Genomic DNA, 20,365 nt, shown 5'->3' with positions numbered 1-20,365 from the left:
CACATAGACCAGACGGACAACAGAAGTACGACCCCCTTGATGACCTTCCAGGAATGGCAAAGCCTGCTCTCCCAGGAACGGCCAGACCGAATAATCGACCGTGATGAGGATAACGAGCTTAACCTTCATTCGCTCAACAGAGACGCTCTGCCACTGCCTCTGAGCTGCTTGGCTGCTCGAGTCGTACGCCAAAGTGGAATTCCATTCGACGATGCAGAGAAGGTTCCACCGACTCTACAAACCTTCATTCGGCGACATTAATAAGATATTTCCGATGGAAGATGAAATTTCATGTGTTTGATTCTTTTGTTTCACTTTTGATACTTGTCGCCACTGTTCTGTCAGTTGATTTCAATAAATTTCATTAAAATAAAAAAAATTGTTTCGCCTATTCATTTGTTTGATTGTTTAAGGGCTTTGTTTGCCAAGTACCAAGTTGATTGTAATGAAGCTGTTGAGCTAAAACAAGGTTCAAATTTGCTGCTTCTTCGCTAGTGTCACGACGACCTAAGGCACCTTCATCATTACCGTACATCCAAAATAAGTTCAAAGTTCGCCTAAAAATAAAATAAGAAAATTAGACTGAATCCGAGAAAAAAAAACAAGTAAATTGTAAACTTACCTTTACTAGTAAGGCAGCACCGGCAACTACACCCTTTATAAAGTAATAACCGTAGCCTTTATTCTCTGAATATTTGATCAACAGCAATCATCGTAATCAATGATTATTGTTCGAAATACACTTTTTACTACGATCCGATTAAATCTTTTAATCAACTTGAAAAGGCTGCTGAGAATAACTACACCCGAGTCCATTCTACTCAGTTCTATAGATTTCATTTATTTCTTTTACATGTCACTTAGTGAAAACATTTTGTTTCTATAAACCGTCACGCTTTTTTAATAGAAGATACCTTTTACAAATGTCATTATTTGATTGAATCGCCAATAAGTTAATAATCATCAAGAGCTGGTTCTAAAATTGATAGAAATGAATTGAATTTCAGTTATGAGACGTCTACTGAGAATTTGATCCGACGCCAAAGCGGATGAAAAAAAAAACAAATTATCTCGGAAGAACGAAACACGCCAATTGCAAGACTTACGGTAAGTTAAAAGACGAAAATTACATTGAACTAAATATTTTAACAATTATTTCACTAGAGGCACGGTCAAACGAACAGTGGTGCCCAGCAAAGGGGGTTAACCTCGTTCGGAAGTGGAAGTCAAACTGGAACCAACTCCGCTGCTGCAGCAGTCTTGGATGGTGTCAGAAGATGTTTCCATTAAGGCCAGGGTGGAAGTTCCAGGGAGCCGTTGGGCACTTTCGGTCTCTTCGATGGCCTTCAGCAAAACCTTTCGCACATCCCTACCAGGTGGGGCTACTTTCATGGCCTCATTTAAATCCGACAACGCCTGTTCAGTTTGTCTATTTTTTAAAAATAAAAAAAAAATTATGAATTGGAATTCGAATAGAAACTTGAACGACAAGGTGAACTTACCCAACGTCACGCCTTGCCTTGGCTCGGACATAAAGAGCCTCAAAGGAATCCGGTCTCAAGGCTAGCACTTCCGACGCAATGGTGATGGCTTCATTGGAATCCTTTTCGGACCAAAAAGAAAATGTTATGCAATTTCAGTTTCAACATACGTCTCTTTCTCTCGTCAATCTTACCCCCATTTTGCGCTTGCATCGAGCAAGATTCAGCGTCAGATGAATCCGCAAGTGTTGGAAGGCCGACTGGTATTCGGCTCCGCCATAGTCTTCCGCCGGAGGGAATTTTTTCAGGGCGTACTGGAATCGTTGGGTGGATTCCTGCAGTCGTTGCTTCTTGTACAGCGTGTTGCCGTCGTCTAATAGTTTGCCCATCAGAATCAACCTGTTGCATAACAATGTTGCGTTAAATCTTTTCGATAAACTGCCAAATCGTTTTAAGACAAAAGACTTACAATATGTCGTGTTTGCCGGCAGCAAGAGCCCAGGTGGCCGGCCCAAGTTTAGCACCGCGCCGTAAAAAGGCCTGAACGACGGGCGTGTTGCGGCAGCTGATGGCTCGATCGAGCGGTCTCATTCCGTGCAAATCCACATGTTCTAGAATTGCACCTTTCTCCAAGAGAATCTGTTTAAAAATTTAAAAAAATTAATCAAATAACCCGCCAAAACTCGTACTATTTAAAAAAAAAAATGATTGAAATTTGTTTTACCTGGACAATTTTAGGGTCGGAGCAAGTGGCGGCGAGATCCAGCGGCGTACGTCCGTTTTTATCAATGGCATTGACACTAGAGCCTTTGTCCAGCAGTGTCATTACGGCATGACGATGGCCTTGATGACAGGCCCAGCTCAACGCCGTCAAACCTTCCTTGTCAGTTTTCTTGACGTCCGCTCCTGTGTGGTTAATAATTTGATTTAAAATAAAATCCAATTAAAAGATCAACGTGAAACAGGTACACACCTTTGGTAAGCAAAAGTTCCATAACACCTAAATGGCCCTCAGCGGCCGCCACCATCAAGGCGGTGCGGCCAATTCCGTCCGTCTGGTCGACTGAAGCCGTCGATTCTTGCAGAAGCGACTCGGCCACTTCCCAGTGGCCCTCCTGTACGGCGCAGATCAACGCGGTCACATCCTGTCAACAGAAATCATCAGATCTCTTGTCCATTTGTTTTAAATTTCAATTCAATTCAATTAATAACATACCGTGAGATTTGTAACAGCGGGACTGGCCCCGCGCCGAACGAGGATGCGGCAGATGTCGAGGTGGCCGGCTGTGGCAGCAGCTGTGAGGGCCGTGTGCCCGCGCAAACTGTCCGGCAAATTGACTCTGACTTCGGCCATGTCCAGTAGAAATTCCAGGACCTGGGCGTGCCCTTGCCCGGCGGCTACAATCAACGCTTGCTGGGCCGCTTCGGACAGCGTCAGCTCGTTGTCGCTGAAACCGTCGGCCGGCCAGTCGCACGACAGCAGGTAGCCGACCACGTTGAGGTGGCCCATCTGGGCGGCGTAGAGCAGAGCCGACGAGCCGCCGTTGTCCACCTGACTGAGCTGGGCGCCGTTCTGGACCAGCATGCGGACAATGTCGCAGTGGCCGCGCTCGGCCGCCAGCGACAGGGCCGACACTCCGCTGTTGGTGGTGACGTTGCAATTGGCTCCGAATTCCAACAGGAGCGAGACCATTTCGGTGAGACCCTCCTGGGCGTAGAGGCACAGCAGCGGACTGTTGCCCCGCATTTCCGTAATGTGGTCGGCGGATGCACCGCCAAGGAGCAGCAGTCGAGAGACCTGGGCAAAATAGACAGAACCAAAAAGTTTGAACAATTTGGCAATTTTCTTTTTGACGGGATCCGATCAAATTTCAAATTACCTTGACGTTAGGACTGAAGAGGTTGCGGATGGATCCGAGAGAAGCGGAAACATCGTCGGCGCTCAGGGCGACCCAGACGGCCTGGAGATCTCGGGGGGGAACGGCCATCTCTGGGCCGCAGCTCTTGTAGAGGTGGGCTTTGAGAATGTGATGGCCCAGCTCCATGGTTTTCTCGGCATCCAGCGGAGCCTCCAGACGTGAGAGCCTCAAAGCAATGGCAGCGTGCCCGGTACGGGGATCGCACAAGAACTTGGTGTTCTCGCCGTCCTCACGCCGGACCAGCCACTCTCTAAACGACGGATGGAAGAGCATGTACGTGTCGTCGGAGCGCTGGACTAGGAGGCCCTTGAGGAGTTTGACTCGCTGCATAAACTCCTCCCAGGTGAGCGGCTCGGCGCCCAGCAGGGCGTTGACCGAGTGGTAAATTTCCAGGAGGCTCATGGGATTGAGGCTGGCCAGGCAGACGCACAGGATGGGCTGGACTCGCTCGTAGGCCCGCAGACTGGCGAAGCGCAAATTAAAGTTAAGCAAAAAGATCTCGGAGAGGGTGACGGGCAGGACTTTGAACGAGGCGGATTTCGTCACCAGGTGGCCTTGCTCGATCAAATCCAGGGCCATCTTGGCGTGGAGGAAATTGCCTCGAGACAGGCCGCTCAGGTGGGCGGCGAAACGGGCCACCTGACCCTGCGAGCCGGTCCCGCTGATTCCGTTGCCGACCGTCCCGTAAATCTCCGAGCCGGAAGAACTCTTGACGCCGGCCATGGCCACGTTACTTCGAATGGTGGCGCAATTGTTGACTCGATGGCACGTGTAATCCATCAGATCCTTGTTGGGCCAGTCGCCGGCACCGGGTGCATCCAATCTGGAGCAGGTAAATCAAGAAATTAATTTAAATGCCAATTGAATTCATTTTTAAATGGCGAATAAAATTACGAGATCGAAGCGTATGGCAGGAGCTGGGTGATATTCTGCAATCCAGACCGGACAGTGACGACAACTTTCAGCCAATTGGGGAACTGGAGGGCGTGTCGAACCAGGAAACTGCTGACGGTGTCGCCGTAATCCGGCCGGTGGTACTCGGCTTCGCACAGGCCGTCCACCACCATAAGGCACGTTGGAAAACCGCCCTGGAAGAAAAATAAATCAAACAATTTAAATTTGGTTCATTTATTTTCTCTTTGTGAATGAAATCGGCAGTCGATTACCTCTTCGCCGGATCGTTTCAAGGAAGACAGCGGCTCCAGGATGCCGTTGACGAATGAGCTGTGAGGATTGGCAATGCACTCCTTCAGACTGAGCAGCGATTGCAGGTGAGGATCGGAGAGGAGCAGCTGCCGGAAGGCCACCAACTGGGGCGCCTGGCACAACTGGGCCGCAATCGAATGAACGAAATCCGGAACCAGACACGTGCTGCTGTTGTCAGCCTGTGGCATTTCATCAAATTCAATCAGATCCAGTCAGAAATTGCGTTGAAGATCAATTAGATAATCATTAAATTAAGTTTCATACCTGGCAAAAGTGGTAGGCCACCACTCTGGTGGCCAATGACTGGATGGTTTCGGCAGCCGGAGGGACCGGAGTGTGAATCCGGCCGTAAATGGATTCGCCGGAAGTGCTGGAGTAGGGATTTTCGTAGATGCACTCGGCCCGAGTGGGAGCCGATGCGATGGGGATCCGCGAGCGGCCGAAGCAGCTGTATTCGACCAGCTGGAGCGCTACGCAAGTTTTCCCGCTTCCGGTAGCACCGCTGAGGATGACTCCGCGACGATTCGAGCCGGCCATTTCCATCGGCTGTCCGCCCGACGACGACGACGACGTTGGCGGAAGCAAATGCGACGCCATGTCGCGGAAAATCCAGGATCGACCCCAGAAGAATTGCGACTCGATATTTTCTTGCTGCGGCACCTGGAAGAAAAGCGGCTTGAGGGCCAGCAGCGGCGGCCGGAATTGGGCGAATCGAACTGTCAAACAAAACAAGGTCAAATGACAAATGATTTTTAATTCAATTCTTTTGGTTTCGATCGACTTACTCTTGGGATCGATGGGGCCGAGAACAGTTCCGTTGCGGGCGGATCGGCGAATCAGGGCCTGTCGCTGGCCAAACATGTGCGAGTCATCCGCTTGTTGGCCGGCTTGAGAAACTGAAAGCCAAGCAAATATTACAAACTGTTTGCTTGTTAAAGAGGAAAAACTTGAAGTTTTACCGGTTAAAGAATGGCGTCGTGACGCTGCGAAACACGGGCCGGGTGAAACGGAAGCGCTCCGGCCGCCCAGCGACATGGAAAGGGACGAGCCCAAGCTGTCGGAAGAGTGGTCGTGAACCTCTCTCAAAGCCTGCGACTGCATCTCGGCCTCAGACGATCCTGTTCGTCATGGAATACAAGTTAATGTAATGGCGGGAAGAAAATTCAAATTTTAAAAAATGAATTTGAAAAAAAAATACCGGTGAGCGTGGAGACGGGACTGGCGTTGGACGAGGTGACCCGATTGGCCGGAACGTCAAGACTCTTCATGGACGAAGAGGAATCCTGGCTGCGGGCGCTCATGAGCGTGGCGCTTCCGCGTCCGCTGGATGGGCTGCGTGAATTGCGGGCCTCGGCCCCGAATAGGAGCCCCAATCGGCTCATCATTTCGCTGCCGGCCGACGGAGACGGACTGGCTCGACGTCTCCTCGACGACGACGGACCCTGGGAACACTGTCCGTAGACGGACTGCTGCTCCTGCAGCTGCTGGTGGTGATCGGAGGCATCGGTGGCGGCCGAAGAGCGGGCCGGCGACGGCGAGCTGCCGTTGTGACGGACCAGCCGGCGGGAGCTCCACATGGAGCGGCTGGAACGCGGAGATATGGAAGGACTAGAAGGCATGGTCTTGCGACGGACGAAAGGCGAAGTGACAGCTAGAAAAATTCAAAAATTAAGACAATTGATTCATTCCGGTTTAAAATGAAATAAGAAACGGAAATGTCAAATCTCTTACCACTGCTGGCAGGAGTCGGGGAACGGCAGGAAGTGCCGGGAGCTGGAGGCAATCCGGTCACTCTCTCTGAAGCGTTTCTCGTTTCGACGTAAATCTAAAAACATTTCCAGTTAAAAAAAAAAAGATAAATGAATTCAATGAAATCCACGACCTGTTTCTTTTTTTTATCATGAATGATTAAACATTCGTCTAGTATTTTTCTCATAGTCATTTGCATAATCTCCTTCCGTTTTCTACCACACACACACAGACGGGAGGAGGGGGGAGACAACGGATTCCTCCCAAAGGACCCACTTATGGTCAACGATAGCATCAACAGGTTTTATTTTTATTTTTGAAAATACTAATAATGAATAGCTATTCCCAGGGAGAAAAAAAAAAGTCCAGGAGCAGCAGCCAACAAAAACAAAAAAAAGGAGTGCGGATGCATCCGAGAGAGAATGAGATATAGTACTCTCCCGTCTGCCCCCATCGATTTAGAAATGCATGACACAGATTGAGGAATATCTCATGCGAGCTCAGCTGTGGGGGATTTCTCCCTCCTCGCCCAGTCTCGACAGTCTTCTCCCGTCTGCTTGTCGAGTGGGGGAGAGGAAAGGGAGTAGAGGGTTGTTGTATAATGGATGAGCTCAGATGTTATTTTGATTAGTATATTTAAAAATAAAGTTAAAGAGAAAGGAAGGAAGAAACAAGAGGCTAAACACGTGACTCGACTGAATGATAAAAGTTACCTGCTGCTGCTGTTGCTTTTGCTGCATGTAGGGGATCAAATGGCCGTTGGTTTTGACTTTGGAGCGCAGTGGAGGCGGCGGCGACGGCGCATGTTGTTGCTGTTGTTGCTGGTGGTGGTGGAGGGCGAACGACGGGTGATGGGCGATGACAGTTGCAGTGGCAGCAGCGGATGCAGAGCCCTCGTCGTCGTCGTCATGTTTAACATTCAACTCGTGGCTGCTGCCCACCGTCCTGGATTTCAACAGGGCCAGACGGCCATGATGCTGATTGCCGCCCACCAATTTCTTACCCGGTGGATGGCCTTCGCATTGATCCAGCCCAGTGCACAGAAGAAATACACCAAGGCGGACAGAGCCAGAATCAAAAAGAATAAAACGAAAATCAAAATGCGATTCAAACCCCAAAAAAAACACGAAAAACATAATCGAGAAAAACACAAATTAGCATTCAAAGCGAGTCGTGTGGCCAGCCTGAGAAAGGAAATAGAAGAAAAACACTCTCGTCGATGATCTGATAGGTGCCCAGCACCACCTGTCGTCATGGCGACAGCGTCATATGGCGAATTCAAAAGTCCATTACACGACAGCTGAGCCACTCATTTATTTTCTCGGCTTTGATGGAAAGATTGCAAACGAATATCAGGCCATTCCCATTTTGTTTTTATTTTCTGACTCGATTATGTTCTTCCAACTGGACTAGCTGGCCGGCAATAGCTCATTGGGTATGCCATGCCAGCTGCTGCTGCTGCCGGGCCGGGCCCTCGTCTAGAGCTCTAATAAGGGATCATCCCAATTTTGGATAGTCCGGCGTGTGTGTGTGTGTGTGTCTTGTTGTTGCGGCGCAAAGTGCGCGCGCGCGGGTCTATCAAACTCTTCAATGTCCCTCAATGGCCGCCTCTAAGTTGTGCGTGTTGTCTGATGCTAATCGCAGATGCCGGCCCACACTCGCGCGCCCAAAAACTTTTTTCTAATCGATTTCTCAAATCTTCCCGCGCGCCCAACTCCGCCGTTGCCAACGACGGGCCAAATAAAAAAATAATAAAATAAAATCCACCGCCGACGGCCAGTTTTCTCAAAATGACTCAGAAAATAATAATAATAAAAAGAGACGATAGCTCCTAGTAAATGCAGATTGCACACAACCCAATTGACTCTCTCTCTCTCGGGCTTTTCCATCAGCTACCGAGATACCCCGATTCGGCCCGGTCACTTTCGTGACTCACACCTGCCCCCAGGTGGATGATGAAGGTTCTTTTTTTTTCAATTTGATTGGATTGAGGTTGTTGTTGTTGTTGTTGTCTATACCTGGCGAGCAGAGTGGGCAAAGTTCACTGGAGAAGAGACAGGCGTAGCATCGCTCGTGTCCGCAGGAGTCGATCAATCGGCGCTTGCGGTTCTTGTCGAAAGGCATCAGGCAACTCGGGCACAAGTCGTTGGGCAGCACCGATGGCGGCTGGGACTGGGCCGATCGCTGGGCAACTCCGCCAGAGTTCAAGCCGAGGCTGCTGCCGCTCAAACTGCCGGCCAACGGGAGGTGGCCGTTGCGCCGGAAGCCCGACGAGGTGGCCGACGATGAGCGCTGGAAGTAGCTGCTCAATTTGCTGGCCGGGCTGCTGGACGATCGCGACGACGACGGAGCGGCGGATGCGGCTGCTGCTGCCGACGGTGATCCGTTAGCGGTGGCACAAGTCCCATGCGCCGCCGGCGAACTCGATTTCGATCCGATCAACTTCCGCACCGAACTACCGAAATCTTTTTAAATGAAATGAAAAAGAGAAAATTTATTTTTAATAAAAAGGTTAGAAGAAAAAAGACAAGCGGATGATGGATGAGCTTTTGCATTGAAAAATTTGAACCAAAAAGGAAAAAAATCGTATTTGGGTTTTGAACGTTGGACAAGTTCAATTTCACGGTCGAAATGACAAGTAGAATGTGAAGAATGTTCACATCCAGCGATCGGTCAAAAGCGATAAATGCGGCGACTGGATCGAGAAAATAAAAAATCCGAAAAAGTTGTTGTTGTTGTTGTCGGGGGTCGAATAGCCGAAATGAGCCCCCAGTGAGTGTGTGTGTGTGTGTGTCGAATGAGAGAGGGATGGAAAATAATATCAGTGGCATCATCGGACTCATCCATTATGCGATGGCCGGATACAGATAGACGCCCCAGACGCATCGCCGGCCATAGTTAGAGATCAGCTGACTCCAGTCCGGCTCTCTTTCTCTCTTTATCCACACACACACCGTTTATCTCTACTCTCTTCTCCATTTCATTCCGCGTCCTCCTTATTCTCGTTTCACCTCCTCTCCAGTTTCTCCCTCCGCTGGGGCTGGGCCGACTCCTTCCACACCCACCCGTCACTCGGGACGCATTTTCTCCCGTTCCCAAAGCAGCGCATCTCCTCCCCAATACTATAGACTTGTTGCGTTGAATATTTTATGCAGATTTCTCCTTCTTCTTCTTCTTCTGGTATAATATTTATTTATATGTATTTGTGTGGTGGTGGACTGGTGGTGGTGGTATGAGCCGATGGAATCATATCCACTGGGTGATGGATGTTGTAGGAATATCAATCGATTCATCTGATTCCACAACCTCCTTCTTCTTCTTCTCTATAGACCCCACGGCCAAAGGGGTCTTCTTCCCAGGGCGGGTTAACTAGCAGCTAAGCTCCTTTCCATCTGATTAGCGAGCGGGAAGATGATTAGAAAATCAAACCCCTCCACACAGAAAGAGAAAGAAAGAAAAAGAAAATCATGTCTGCACGCACACACCTGGCATATCTATAAAAATACAATTCGTGATCTTTTTCTTTCTTCTTTCTTCTTCTTCTTCTTCTGAACGAAACACGCCACAGCAACTAAATAATACACCGAGAGAGCGCCATCCGGAGCTGTTGGTAAGAGAAACACGGCCCGGCTCTTGGCAATGTACAACATGTACATAAATCACTAATCAAGGGACGCATTGTGGCAAGCGAAAAAAAAAAGACAATCAGAAAAACGTAAAAAAAGGGAGGAGATCCAGCCGGATGGCGGCCGAGAGAGAGAAAGGCGTTCATCTACTTATTATTAAAAACAACAACAACAACAACATAGAAAAAGAGAAATGAGGGGAAACGAATCGTGAAAATCATCATTTGATCATTTCCCATTGATTTCCAGTGTCAAGTCAAATAATAATAATAATAATAGAAGAAACAATCAAAGGGAATTTCGCTAATCAGCCCCGAATTATCTAATAACTCGGCAGGTAGCCAATTAATGAAAGGTATAAAAAGAAACAGACAAAAAAAAGGTGTGAACCATTCGACGACGACCTGGTTGACACGCTCCCGGTGTTTGGACTCGGCGGGAGGGCCGTTCAAATAACCCAAAAAAACAACCACGCACACACACAGAGTCTCGTTTTCTATTATGTTACGTGTGTTGTACCGTCTCTACAATGGGGCCCGGCTGTTTCTTGGATCAAGAGACAGAACAATTCACACAAATAAGGGACTCTCGAAAAGTTCACGGGTAGGTCACGACGACGGCCTGTGGGCCCGGGCTCCACAAGTCGGGATCGACTCCCGTCCTATACCTTGTGTATACAATGGCAACTTGGCGTGATCCCCCACAGTGAAATAAGAAAATTTTTTTTTTTTTTCCTTTTTTTCTTTCCATCTGAAGAGGTATACGACGCCGTTGGGGTTTCTTTTCGGCCGGCCCCCAACGTGAGCCAAGACACGTTTCTTCATCCTTGGGTCCGTCCGTCTCCTTCTCCTCCACCAAGAAAGAAAAAAGAAGAAGAAGAAAAGGGACGAGAGCCGCTCTGAATTTATGATATGAGTCATAGCGTCTGCAACGCTCCAGGCCAGTTGGGGCGATCCAGCCAAAGTAACAGCAGCAGGCCCTGAGAATATATTTTTTTATTTACAGTGGGGTCCGAGCCACTCTATAGCTGCCTCCTGGCCTGGGCCTGGGTAAAAGAACAAGAAATCTTATGGCTCTCTGGTTGTTGTTGTTGTTGAGCTGCTGCTGCTGTTTTCTGCTCTTCTTGTGGATTATATGATAGTCTCTTGTGTGTGTATATAGAGAATAGAGATAAATAAGACACACACACACCGTGTGTTTTTCATTCCACATGGGGCTGGGCTCAATGAGCTTCAACAACAACAAGTCCAGGGAAGGAATAGAACCCAACCGAAAAGGGGTCCATATAGCCTATAGGGAAGTAGAAGAAGAAGAAGGAGACCATAGAGAGAAGCGATTCAATACCGAATGACCGCGATAAGGAAATAAAATATAAAATATATAAAAAACAAGCCCTGGACAAGAGTAGGAGAAGAAAAACAAGTGGAAGAAAAAAAAAGACAACGTGCATTAGTATATTCTTTTTATTGGTGGGCCGCTTAATTGTTATCGTCCCGCGCTGTCCTTTTATTACACTTTTTCTGCTTCCTCCTCTTCTACCCCCAATTGCATTTCCATGGACCGTTGGCTTACAGTCTCAATGTACACCATTTTTATTTTATTTTTTCAAAAATTTAAATTAATGGAAAGACTTTGGCCCTGGCTGTGTCAAATGACCGAAAAAGGTTGGGAACAATTCGAAATTTCTATTGGGCCAGCAGCCCAGCTCTACACAATTTCCGTCTCGTTTTCTTTTGTGCGCGTCGCCCGACTTTCCAAAAGTCAAAGTGAAGAAAACGAAGAGAATCAGAGATGGGAGGAGACCAAGAAAAAGAAGAAGAAATCCACCAAAAAGTCCAAATACAAGAAAATGGTCGTCTCAGACTTGTTGTTCCTCCGCTTTTATATTATATCCCTTGAAAAATAAAATAAAAAGTTGGGAAAAGAACGAAAAAATAAGAAAAAGAAAAAGAATCTAAAAGGAAGACGAAGAATTCATTGGGTATGCAAAGCGCAACGGTTGAAACTGGGAATTGTCTGCCTTTGTTTCGTCCTCTTCTATTCTTAAACGTGTCCGTCATCCTACCTGAATCAACCCCTCCGGCTTTCTAAATGAGAGAGAGAGTCTGCTATATACACTATAAGAAAGAAGAAGTTGAATCGGCATAGAAAAGAAGAAAATTCAATCATCAAAAAGATCATCCAGTTATTCTTTTGATTTGGGAAATTCACGACTTTTCTCCAATAGAATTTTGTTGAAAAATTCCCAGCACAGCAGATGCTGTACACAGTATCTCAGTCAAAACTCTTTCATCATCTTTTAAAAAACTCGACGTCCAGAAAAAAAAAATAATAATAAATGTGGCTGGCCGGGAATAATAGGTTTTTTTCGGCCGGCCTGATCTCTCGGCTCCCATCTCGCAGATGTCAATAGTAAGAGAGTAAGGCCGTTCATCAAGTCTTCCAGGCCAGCCACCAGATTGTTGATTGCCATGCACAGCAGCCATTGGAGCGCACACGTCCCTCTCTTCTTCCCCCTTTTTTTCTTTATATGCTGGGCCACTTTTTTTGCTTTAGTTGTCGAGTTGGCAGGCCAAATAGGAGCTGGGCAACAACTTCTTTTTTATTTCTTTATTACTCGGCCTCCTCTTCCAGCACAGACTTTGTGTGTAACTTGAAATTTTTTTCTTTTGTAGAGAAAAAGAGATGGACGGACAGATGCTGCAGCGTTCCTCCCCCGCAGCTACGGGCCGCCCCTGACTCTACAGTAATATAATAATATACAACAACAACAACAACAACGGGTCGAAAAGAAAGTTGTTTTCGGCCTCCCGCGGGATAAAAAAAAAAACCCAAAGTCGATGGGAAAATCTCGGCTCTTTGTGTGTGTACATTTCTCATGGCTTACCCCCGGCCCTGCCCGGCTTTTGTCAAGTCAGAATCGCTCTGGCCACTTTTCGCTACTGCAGCTGGACCAGCAGCAGCAGCAGATGTTGTCCAAAGATTAACGAAAAAATATATTAAAGTCGTCCAGACTACTAGAGGCATTTGTTTTAAGTGCTGGTCTCTACTACTCCCCGCAAACTACCGTGTACCGGACAAAATCACGCCGAAAAATCTGTGCAGCACAGTCTCAAATAAAGGCCGCAGGGGCCGTCCATTAAGGGTGGCCAAATATTCGTTTGGCGTCCGCCAATGAAGCGGGCCATCGCTACTAGATAAATGGCAAATGAGACACACCGAGCCCACCCAACAAGCTTGGAACTTTTCGGGCAATTTCAATGAGAATTTGGCCGTAATCTTACGCCACTCATTTTCGTGACGTCATTTTAAAAAAGAGTTGGGGGATAATAGACGATGGAGAGAATTAAAGAGAGAAAAATGTTCCACCAAAACTTTCACTCGTCTCTTTTCAAATCGAAAAAAAAGTCTTGACTCGGCGCATATTTAAGAAGATTGCCGGCCTGCCCACTTTGGTCGCCCGTTGACACGCAGTCGACAAAAAGGGGGGAAATCTTGTCATTCGCTGGTCGTTTTTTTGTTTTGTTTTGTTGTTTGTCAGCGGGAACAAACGGCCACCCAATGCCAAGAGAGAGACGGGCAGACAACAACTCGGTTCCAAACGAATATAATGGAACCACGTCTAAACACTTTCCAGGATAAAAAAAAACGAAAACATCTCGTTCGCGAGACTTTCTAATAGCCATCCATCGCCCAACAGTCACCGGGGTCTCCACTTGGTGGTCCAGCAGCAGCTGGAAAACCCAAAAAAGGGAAAATTTTCTTAAGAAAGAAAAAAAAGGACACGAGAGAGATACACTGGGGGTCCGTCACACACAAACATTTCTGCACTTGTCATTTGAATCTACAATTCAAAACGTCTAGAATGAAATCACGCGGAGGGGAAAAAATAAAAATTGTCCGTCCCTGACTGACTGGCTGGGCATTGTTGTTTTCTCTGCGAACAAACGTCGGCCATGTTGCCCGTTCCTTGCAGCGTGAAAAGGAAGAGAGAGGGTGAAATTTTTCTATTTAAAAAAAGAAAGAAAAATGGACGTGAGTGCTGGACTGAGCCAAATAAGGAAATGAAGGGTCTCTCTCTCCTGCTGGCCGCCCCATAGATACGGAGAATTGTTGCCGGACTCTTTTTTGTTGTTGGCGCTGATCTGTTGCAGGCCCAGAAGCAGCTGCTAATGTCACACCTGACATGTTGAAAAAGAAAGAGAAACCTGTTCGGGGTGGACATCTCTACGTGTTTCCGTCTGCCCAGCATTTAAAATAGAACTTTTTTTTGGGTAAGACAAAAAAAAAACGACGACACTCTCCAGAGGCAGAAAAAAAGGAAAAAACTTTTAAAAAATAAAGGAACAACTAAAAAATCTTTAAACAAACAAAACAAACCCCTTGGCCGTCCTTTTTTTCTTTCCTTCGCCCCTGTGTGTAAAAATCAGAAAGAAAAACAAAACAAGAGAACAACTGCTGCAGTGGAAACCCCTTAAAAGGCCATAGCCTTTTACGTCGTCCGAGTTTCTTCTTCTTCTTCTTGGCCGTTTTCATTGACAAGTTTTTTTTTTGTTCGTTTGCCGAGAGTCATTCCATCCGTCCGCTCTTATAGCCGCCGGGATTTGTGTGCGTCTATAAAGTCTCTTTCTTCTTCTTTCTTTTATTTTTCTTTTTCCCTTTTCGTGTGCGGGGATGATATAATGAATGGATAGAAACAACCAACATCACTCCGTCCACCATCTCTTCTTCGTGCACGTCGTTTTCGGGGTTTTTTCTACATACAAGGATCACATTTTCCCCCCTTTCTTGGCCCTTTTTAGCTTCTTCTTCTTCTTCCCCTACAGTCCCCCGTCTGTCCGTCTGTGTTACCTTCTTCTTGTTATTGTCTTGGCATTTTCACCTCGGCAACAGACTTGTAAAGCAGGTCCCTATAGCTCTCGCCTCCACTCAACTCTCTGCTGTGTGTGTTGTTGTTGTGTATATCATACATGTATTTATACACACGTCGGGGTATTTATTTTCCGTTTTATTTCTCCAACAAAAACCGAGAAGAGATGAGACGCACGAACACACTTTTCTGCCGGATAATTTCTCCTCTTTTCCTATAAGCAACTTCCAAAAACAGTCGAGACATTTTTCGTAATTTTCTTTTTTAAGTTTTCTCTCTCTCTCTCCCTGCCGAGAGCACCGGATAAAGGTAATGAACAATCAACCAGAGGACATATAAATTAACTAACTTATGGCTATAAGCTAACTCTCCCCTCTCTGGTATAATCCCCTCCTTCCTTCCTTCGCACAACTACCGGCAGACACTTTTCTCTTTTCTTACTGGGAAATTTGACCCTTTCTTTCTTTCTTTGAATGATAATAATATCAAGAATGTGGTGACGATATTATAAGGGTACGTAGAAAAAGAGTCGAAGGATATTGTTTCTCAACATCTCATCCAATATGGCCGTGTGCGGATTACAACACAACTTCGCTCGGGCGGAAGTGGCGAACCGTTGGGGGACCTCGGAGGAAGAAGCCCCACACAAAACATTTCTTCTTCTTATTTTCCCCCTGTATCAACTTGAGCATTTCTCGAATGTAGATTAGGCTCATTAACACAGTCTGATTAAGTCGGGAAAAAATTACATCAAAATGGTAAACAAGTGGAAATTCTAATCAGAAAAGAAGGTAAACCAAGTAGCTGCTGGATAAGACAGCCCCTGCTGGATGACTTTGGGTGTTGGTTTTCATCTTTTCTCCCCTCCACTTTCTTTTGTATGCATATGAGAAGATATACAAGAGAGGGCCAAGAAAAGAAAAAAAAGAATGGCAGAACAAGATCAAACTACACAGACAAGAGTCCCCCCCCCCCCCCCCCACTATCCAAGACTCTGGTGTGGTGGTGGTGTTGCCACTGCTTTATTCCTATCTCGTTTTCCTCCACCATCTTTTTTTCTTACCCCTCATCTCTTCTTCTCTGCTCAGGCAAATATAAACGACGACGACGACTACACCCCCGTTGTTTTTTTTCCCGACCCTTTGACTTGTTGCCTCGGTGTAGTAAAGACCAGCCAGCAGTTGACAAAACGTGTCAAGACTTAACACAGCAGCCCGATGCCCGTTATCTTCTTCTTTTTCTTCTTTCACTGGGCTGGCCCATCTCTTTTGTTTTCCTTCACCCCTGCGTTCTTCTCCTTCGTTCTGTCTCTTTTCTCTTTTCACAACTGCGGATAACAAAGAAACGCCGCTGGCCTCTACTACAGCCCATGAAGAAGAAGAAAGATCTTTGGGGAATCTAAACGTAACCCGAGTCGAATTTCCCACCTTCTTTTTCAGCATTTTTTCAAACCCTCCTCTTCTTCTTCTTCTTCTTCTTCTGTTCCATCATCTTGGCCGTTGTTCTTCCCTTTTTCTCCCAACGGGAGGCGTAAAACGGCCTTTTAAAATAAATTTTAAAAAAGTGTCCAGTTATTACATACGGTAAGGCTCACAGGAAGAAAGAGAATTGTGTGACCCAGGCCGCCACAAGAGTTCAGTCGGGGGAGGGCCGTCCACTCCGATAACGGGCCCATTGACAACTCGCCAGTGATCGATATCTTAACCTTCGGCCCGGCTCTAACCCAAAAGGTAAAAGAAAAACGTAAAAGAAAAACTCGTCCATCAACTCTTAAGCGAGGCCCAAAAACCCAGTCGGACAAGTAACAAAAATTCATCCACACATTTCCAGCATCCGTTGACATATGAATGGGGGACGGCCCGAGACGTCCAAAAAACTGGGCCCGTGTCCAAAATCTTACACGACTCGCACACGCAAGACACACAACTACTAGACTTTCACGCACCAAATGTATATAAAGAGAGTCTCTATTTTTTGTGTGTGATTCAATGACGTCCATCACGAGCGAATGAAGCTGGAAAGGTGGGGGGGATAAACTTGTGTGTAAATGTTCTTTTTAAAAAAGAGGTGGGCACTCCGCCCATCATTCAGCGTGCGGTAAGAAGAAGAAGAAGCTCTTTGATGGGCCGTGTTAATGATGCCATCACGATCTCTTTTGATACTTATGGGAGGGCGCGGTAGATTTTGATTTGGCCGTTTCTTTTTTCTAACTCTTTTTAAAAAAAATATAAAAAAGAGTTTCTTGAAATGATATTTCTGTGTTATTGGCAATGGGTTATGTGATGGGTCCCTTTTTAACGACGTCCAGCCACTCACAAAAGATTTGAATGGGAAAAGAAAAACAGAACGAAAATGTTATTTTGGGTTTCCCTTTTTTATTTTTTTATTTCTCTCAAAAGGGGAACCAATCAAACATGGGTGTTGCCCGAGTTGGGTAACAAGACGACGACGACGAACCGGCTTCTCTCTCCGTCGATTACCGATTAAAACTACTACAACAGGCCAGCTGAGAGAGAGAAAAATCCCGAAAAGTCGAAAGTTCGACCGGCAATCGAAGAGAAAAAGGAGCTTAATATACTACAACGGCGCCGACCTTTGAGTCTATTCAACGAGTCCATTGTCTTTGATTGAGGTCGGTCTTTTAAAAAAAAAGAGCCGGACGGATGGACGGGCCGGCAGGAGCCGTTGTCTAACCACCCCCGCAGTGTTTTTTTCGTGAGCAATTCCACCGTCACGATCCGATTCGAACTACAGCGGACACGTCGTGACGTCCTTTCAATGACTCTGGGAATCGATCGAATGATTAGCTCGTTAACGATTATACAGATGAATCAAAAACAACCTTTCTCCAGCAGCTGGCCTCCTTCAGTTAAATTATATAAATATAAATTTCTTTTCAGTCCGTCTTGTGTGTGTGCATTATCTGCTCACTTCATCAGCCAAAAAATTGCCTTGGCTGTGAGAGAGAGATTCTCTTTCTTTTTTTCTTGTTCGCCCGGCCATTTCGTGTCGTAACCGGTTCGTGATCAATCTCGTGACCCGAGTGAATGATCAAGCAATTTATTTGCTCTTTTCTCTTTTATCTAGTTGCTGTTGTCATTCCCAAATAGCTGCCTGCATCTTTATATGATAAATAAATTTAAAAAAAAAATGTTTTTTGAGGGTTCTGGGTAGACGATCTTTCATAACGACCCGGCCGCCTCCTCCTTCTCTTGTGCATCTTCGTGATGACCGACAAACAGCAGTGATCCGTGTGATTGCACACGCAGAGAGGATTCATCTTCTCTTCTTACCAACAACAACAAAATAAAAAAAACAATTTTGTGTTGGGGGGAATTAAACCAGAACAGAAAAAGAGAAAACAAATACCCCTACACTGTACATACACACGTCTAAGAAAAAAATAAAAAAAAGTGGGCGGGATTGCGTGCGTGCGAATCCGTGACGAGATGCGTTAAAAGATAGTCCAACTGTTAAAACGTTCGTTTTTCTTCAATTTGGACGTTTTTTGTTATCTGCCCGTGGGAGATACTAGCCAGCCCCCGTATCTTTCTACAGGAGAGAGAAATATTTCGTTCATAAAAAGTCAAACGAGGAGGATGACGACGGTCGTTGGAGAATGCGGGAGCAATGGCGATAAGAAAAAAGAAACCCCCTCACTTCTTTGGTAGGAAATATACAAACAAATTTCATTGAGCAACTGGACGTGGGGGGATATCAGTGGCCAGTTTTGACTATACACACTGGCGCCAACTTGGAGGAGAAAAAAGGGCCAGCAGACGTGTGTACTGTCCAGCCAATCTCCAGTTTCTCTTTTTTCCCATGGGCGACATTTGCCGGACACTAGTGCCGGCCCGGGAGCGACCGATAAGTCATTCCCAGTGCCATTTTAGGTGGGGGAGATTTCGTGGAAAAATATGAGAGAAAGAAAAAGGACATTTTTCGCATGCGAAACGACCCCATAAACACATACATTTTCCACGAAATGGCGATTCAAAAATAAAACAGTCACCTGTTTCAATAACAACCTTGTGCGACAACCATCGAGGTTAAACACAAGAAAACATGGCCGTCAATGACCACGTATATACCAACAGGTAATAAAGAGAGGCTGGATTTTCTCGTCAGTCCAGCAGAAAACCATTTGATTCTTTTTGTGCAGTTTTATAAATAAATAAGAAAAGGAAAAGAAATTCGACGCCAATTGGTTGTTGGACATTGGCTCCTTACCGACAGTGCGAAACGACGACGGCAGAGACGCTCTGGCCGGTGGTAATCCAATCCTGCGAGTTTCGGAAGGCATTTTCTATTACTTAATTCGACGACGACGACAATCTGAAGAAATGTAAACCCCCCCACAGTCGGGATGGAATCAACTTGATGATCTGATTATCACTTTGGCCGGCTCCTGTTTAGAATTTCACCGATCCAATTTCACTCGAGGAATTTTTTTTTCTGTTTTCTTGTTATATAATGCGATGGCAATAATAAACCAAAGCACTTTGCCCTCTCGCTGCTGCTGGTGCCATCATGGCGGGCGGCTGGCCACTCGATCGTGTTGTTTGATTCAATTCAATACATATAATATTTAGGTTGGAGAGATATTTTGACGGGCAACTAGATTTTTTCTTTCTTCTTTAGTGATTGAACGGCGTTGTAAAAGTCAATTGAGCGTCAAACTTTCCCAAAGAGCGTGAGACGGGGGCGCCAGCACCGATGATGGATTGTGCGAAATTCCAGTTGCAGACGAATGTTGCCCAAACAACAACCGGTGGAAAAATTTATCCAGAAATTACACACAAGAATGTTTGAAACGGCTGTACATTAATTTCGATCAAAAAGTTAATTTGCACGTGGCGGAATCACTAGTAATAAGTTCCACCTGAAGCAACACGAGGCACTTGATAAGAAAAGAACAAAAATTGTTTGGGGGAGAGAGCCGCACTTGGACACGTGTTGCCTCGGACTCGATCGAGCTGAACTGACTCAGCGTGAACCAGCAGACGGCCCTTTTTGACACTATAGCACCTCCCACCGGCTGCCACCTCCTCCTTTTTCTTTCTCTCCCTCTTTTATTTTTTGATTTGGGGTTTTTTCTCTCCCTTCCCCCCTTACGACTTTTAGGTCTATCCGCCATTTTGTTTTTCCAAAGCAAAAGTGACCAGAGAACCCTGCTGAGACCTTTTTCTCTTCTCTCAGAGGAATAAGATGGCGGGGGGAAAAGAAATGAAATTCGAAAATCTCCTCCCCTCATGTAGAATTTAATTCTTTTTTTCTCTACTCTTTTTTAAATAAATGCATATTCTGCCTGTGAGCTGTGATTATTTTCCATTTTTTCTTTAAACAAAAACTGACAGTCCCACATGGCCCCGGGCGGGGTTTGGCTGCGCCCTTCCAAGCCTCTCCTCTTCCCTACAACAACAACAACAACAGCGAAATCAAACAACAACGGCAGTAAATCAAATCCAAATGGACGAAACTTCCAACGTATCGGAAATGGAAACCTTAGCAAAA

General features: G+C 46.2%; 1 protein-coding gene across 2 annotated transcripts; it reads right to left on the bottom strand.

The window, feature by feature from the left end:
• Window positions 1-821: 821 nt before the first annotated feature.
• On the bottom strand, window positions 822-19,844 carry LOC124190571 (protein TANC1-like). 2 transcript variants are annotated; one of them, XM_046583321.1, is made up of 18 exons: window positions 19,082-19,844; window positions 8,374-8,820; window positions 7,069-7,370; window positions 6,338-6,431; window positions 5,805-6,257; window positions 5,566-5,724; window positions 5,392-5,502; window positions 4,871-5,322; window positions 4,567-4,785; window positions 4,295-4,488; window positions 3,362-4,223; window positions 2,698-3,279; window positions 2,455-2,626; window positions 2,206-2,387; window positions 1,951-2,120; window positions 1,676-1,880; window positions 1,503-1,603; window positions 822-1,429 (listed from the first exon to the last, which is right to left on the bottom strand). In XM_046583321.1, exons 1-18 carry the CDS (start codon window positions 19,152-19,154, stop codon window positions 1,204-1,206), a joined length of 5,004 nt encoding a protein of 1,667 aa, XP_046439277.1. In that variant the 5' UTR covers window positions 19,155-19,844; the 3' UTR covers window positions 822-1,203. The 2 variants fall into 2 exon arrangements, with proteins under 2 accessions (XP_046439277.1, XP_046439279.1); XM_046583323.1 differs by having other exon boundaries at window positions 6,338-6,433; window positions 7,077-7,370.
• Window positions 19,845-20,365: the final 521 nt, after the last annotated feature.

This window comes from Daphnia pulex, chromosome 3, assembly GCF_021134715.1.
Source record: "Daphnia pulex isolate KAP4 chromosome 3, ASM2113471v1".
NCBI lineage: Eukaryota > Metazoa > Arthropoda > Branchiopoda > Diplostraca > Daphniidae > Daphnia > Daphnia pulex.
This window is presented reverse-complemented; position numbering and strand designations above follow the sequence as displayed.

Bases quoted from the DNA above. Each gene is read 5' to 3' on its own strand.
- LOC124190571 (XM_046583321.1), bottom strand. From the start codon at position 19,154: ATGCCTTCCGAAACTCGCAGGATTGGATTACCACCGGCCAGAGCGTCT. The intron at 5,323-5,391 runs GTAAGTCGATCG...TTTGTTTGACAG, and splicing joins CGGCCCCATCGATCCCAAGA to TTCGATTCGCCCAATTCCGG. The intron at 1,430-1,502 runs GTAAGTTCACCT...TTTAAAAAATAG, and splicing joins AAGGCAAGGCGTGACGTTGG to ACAAACTGAACAGGCGTTGT.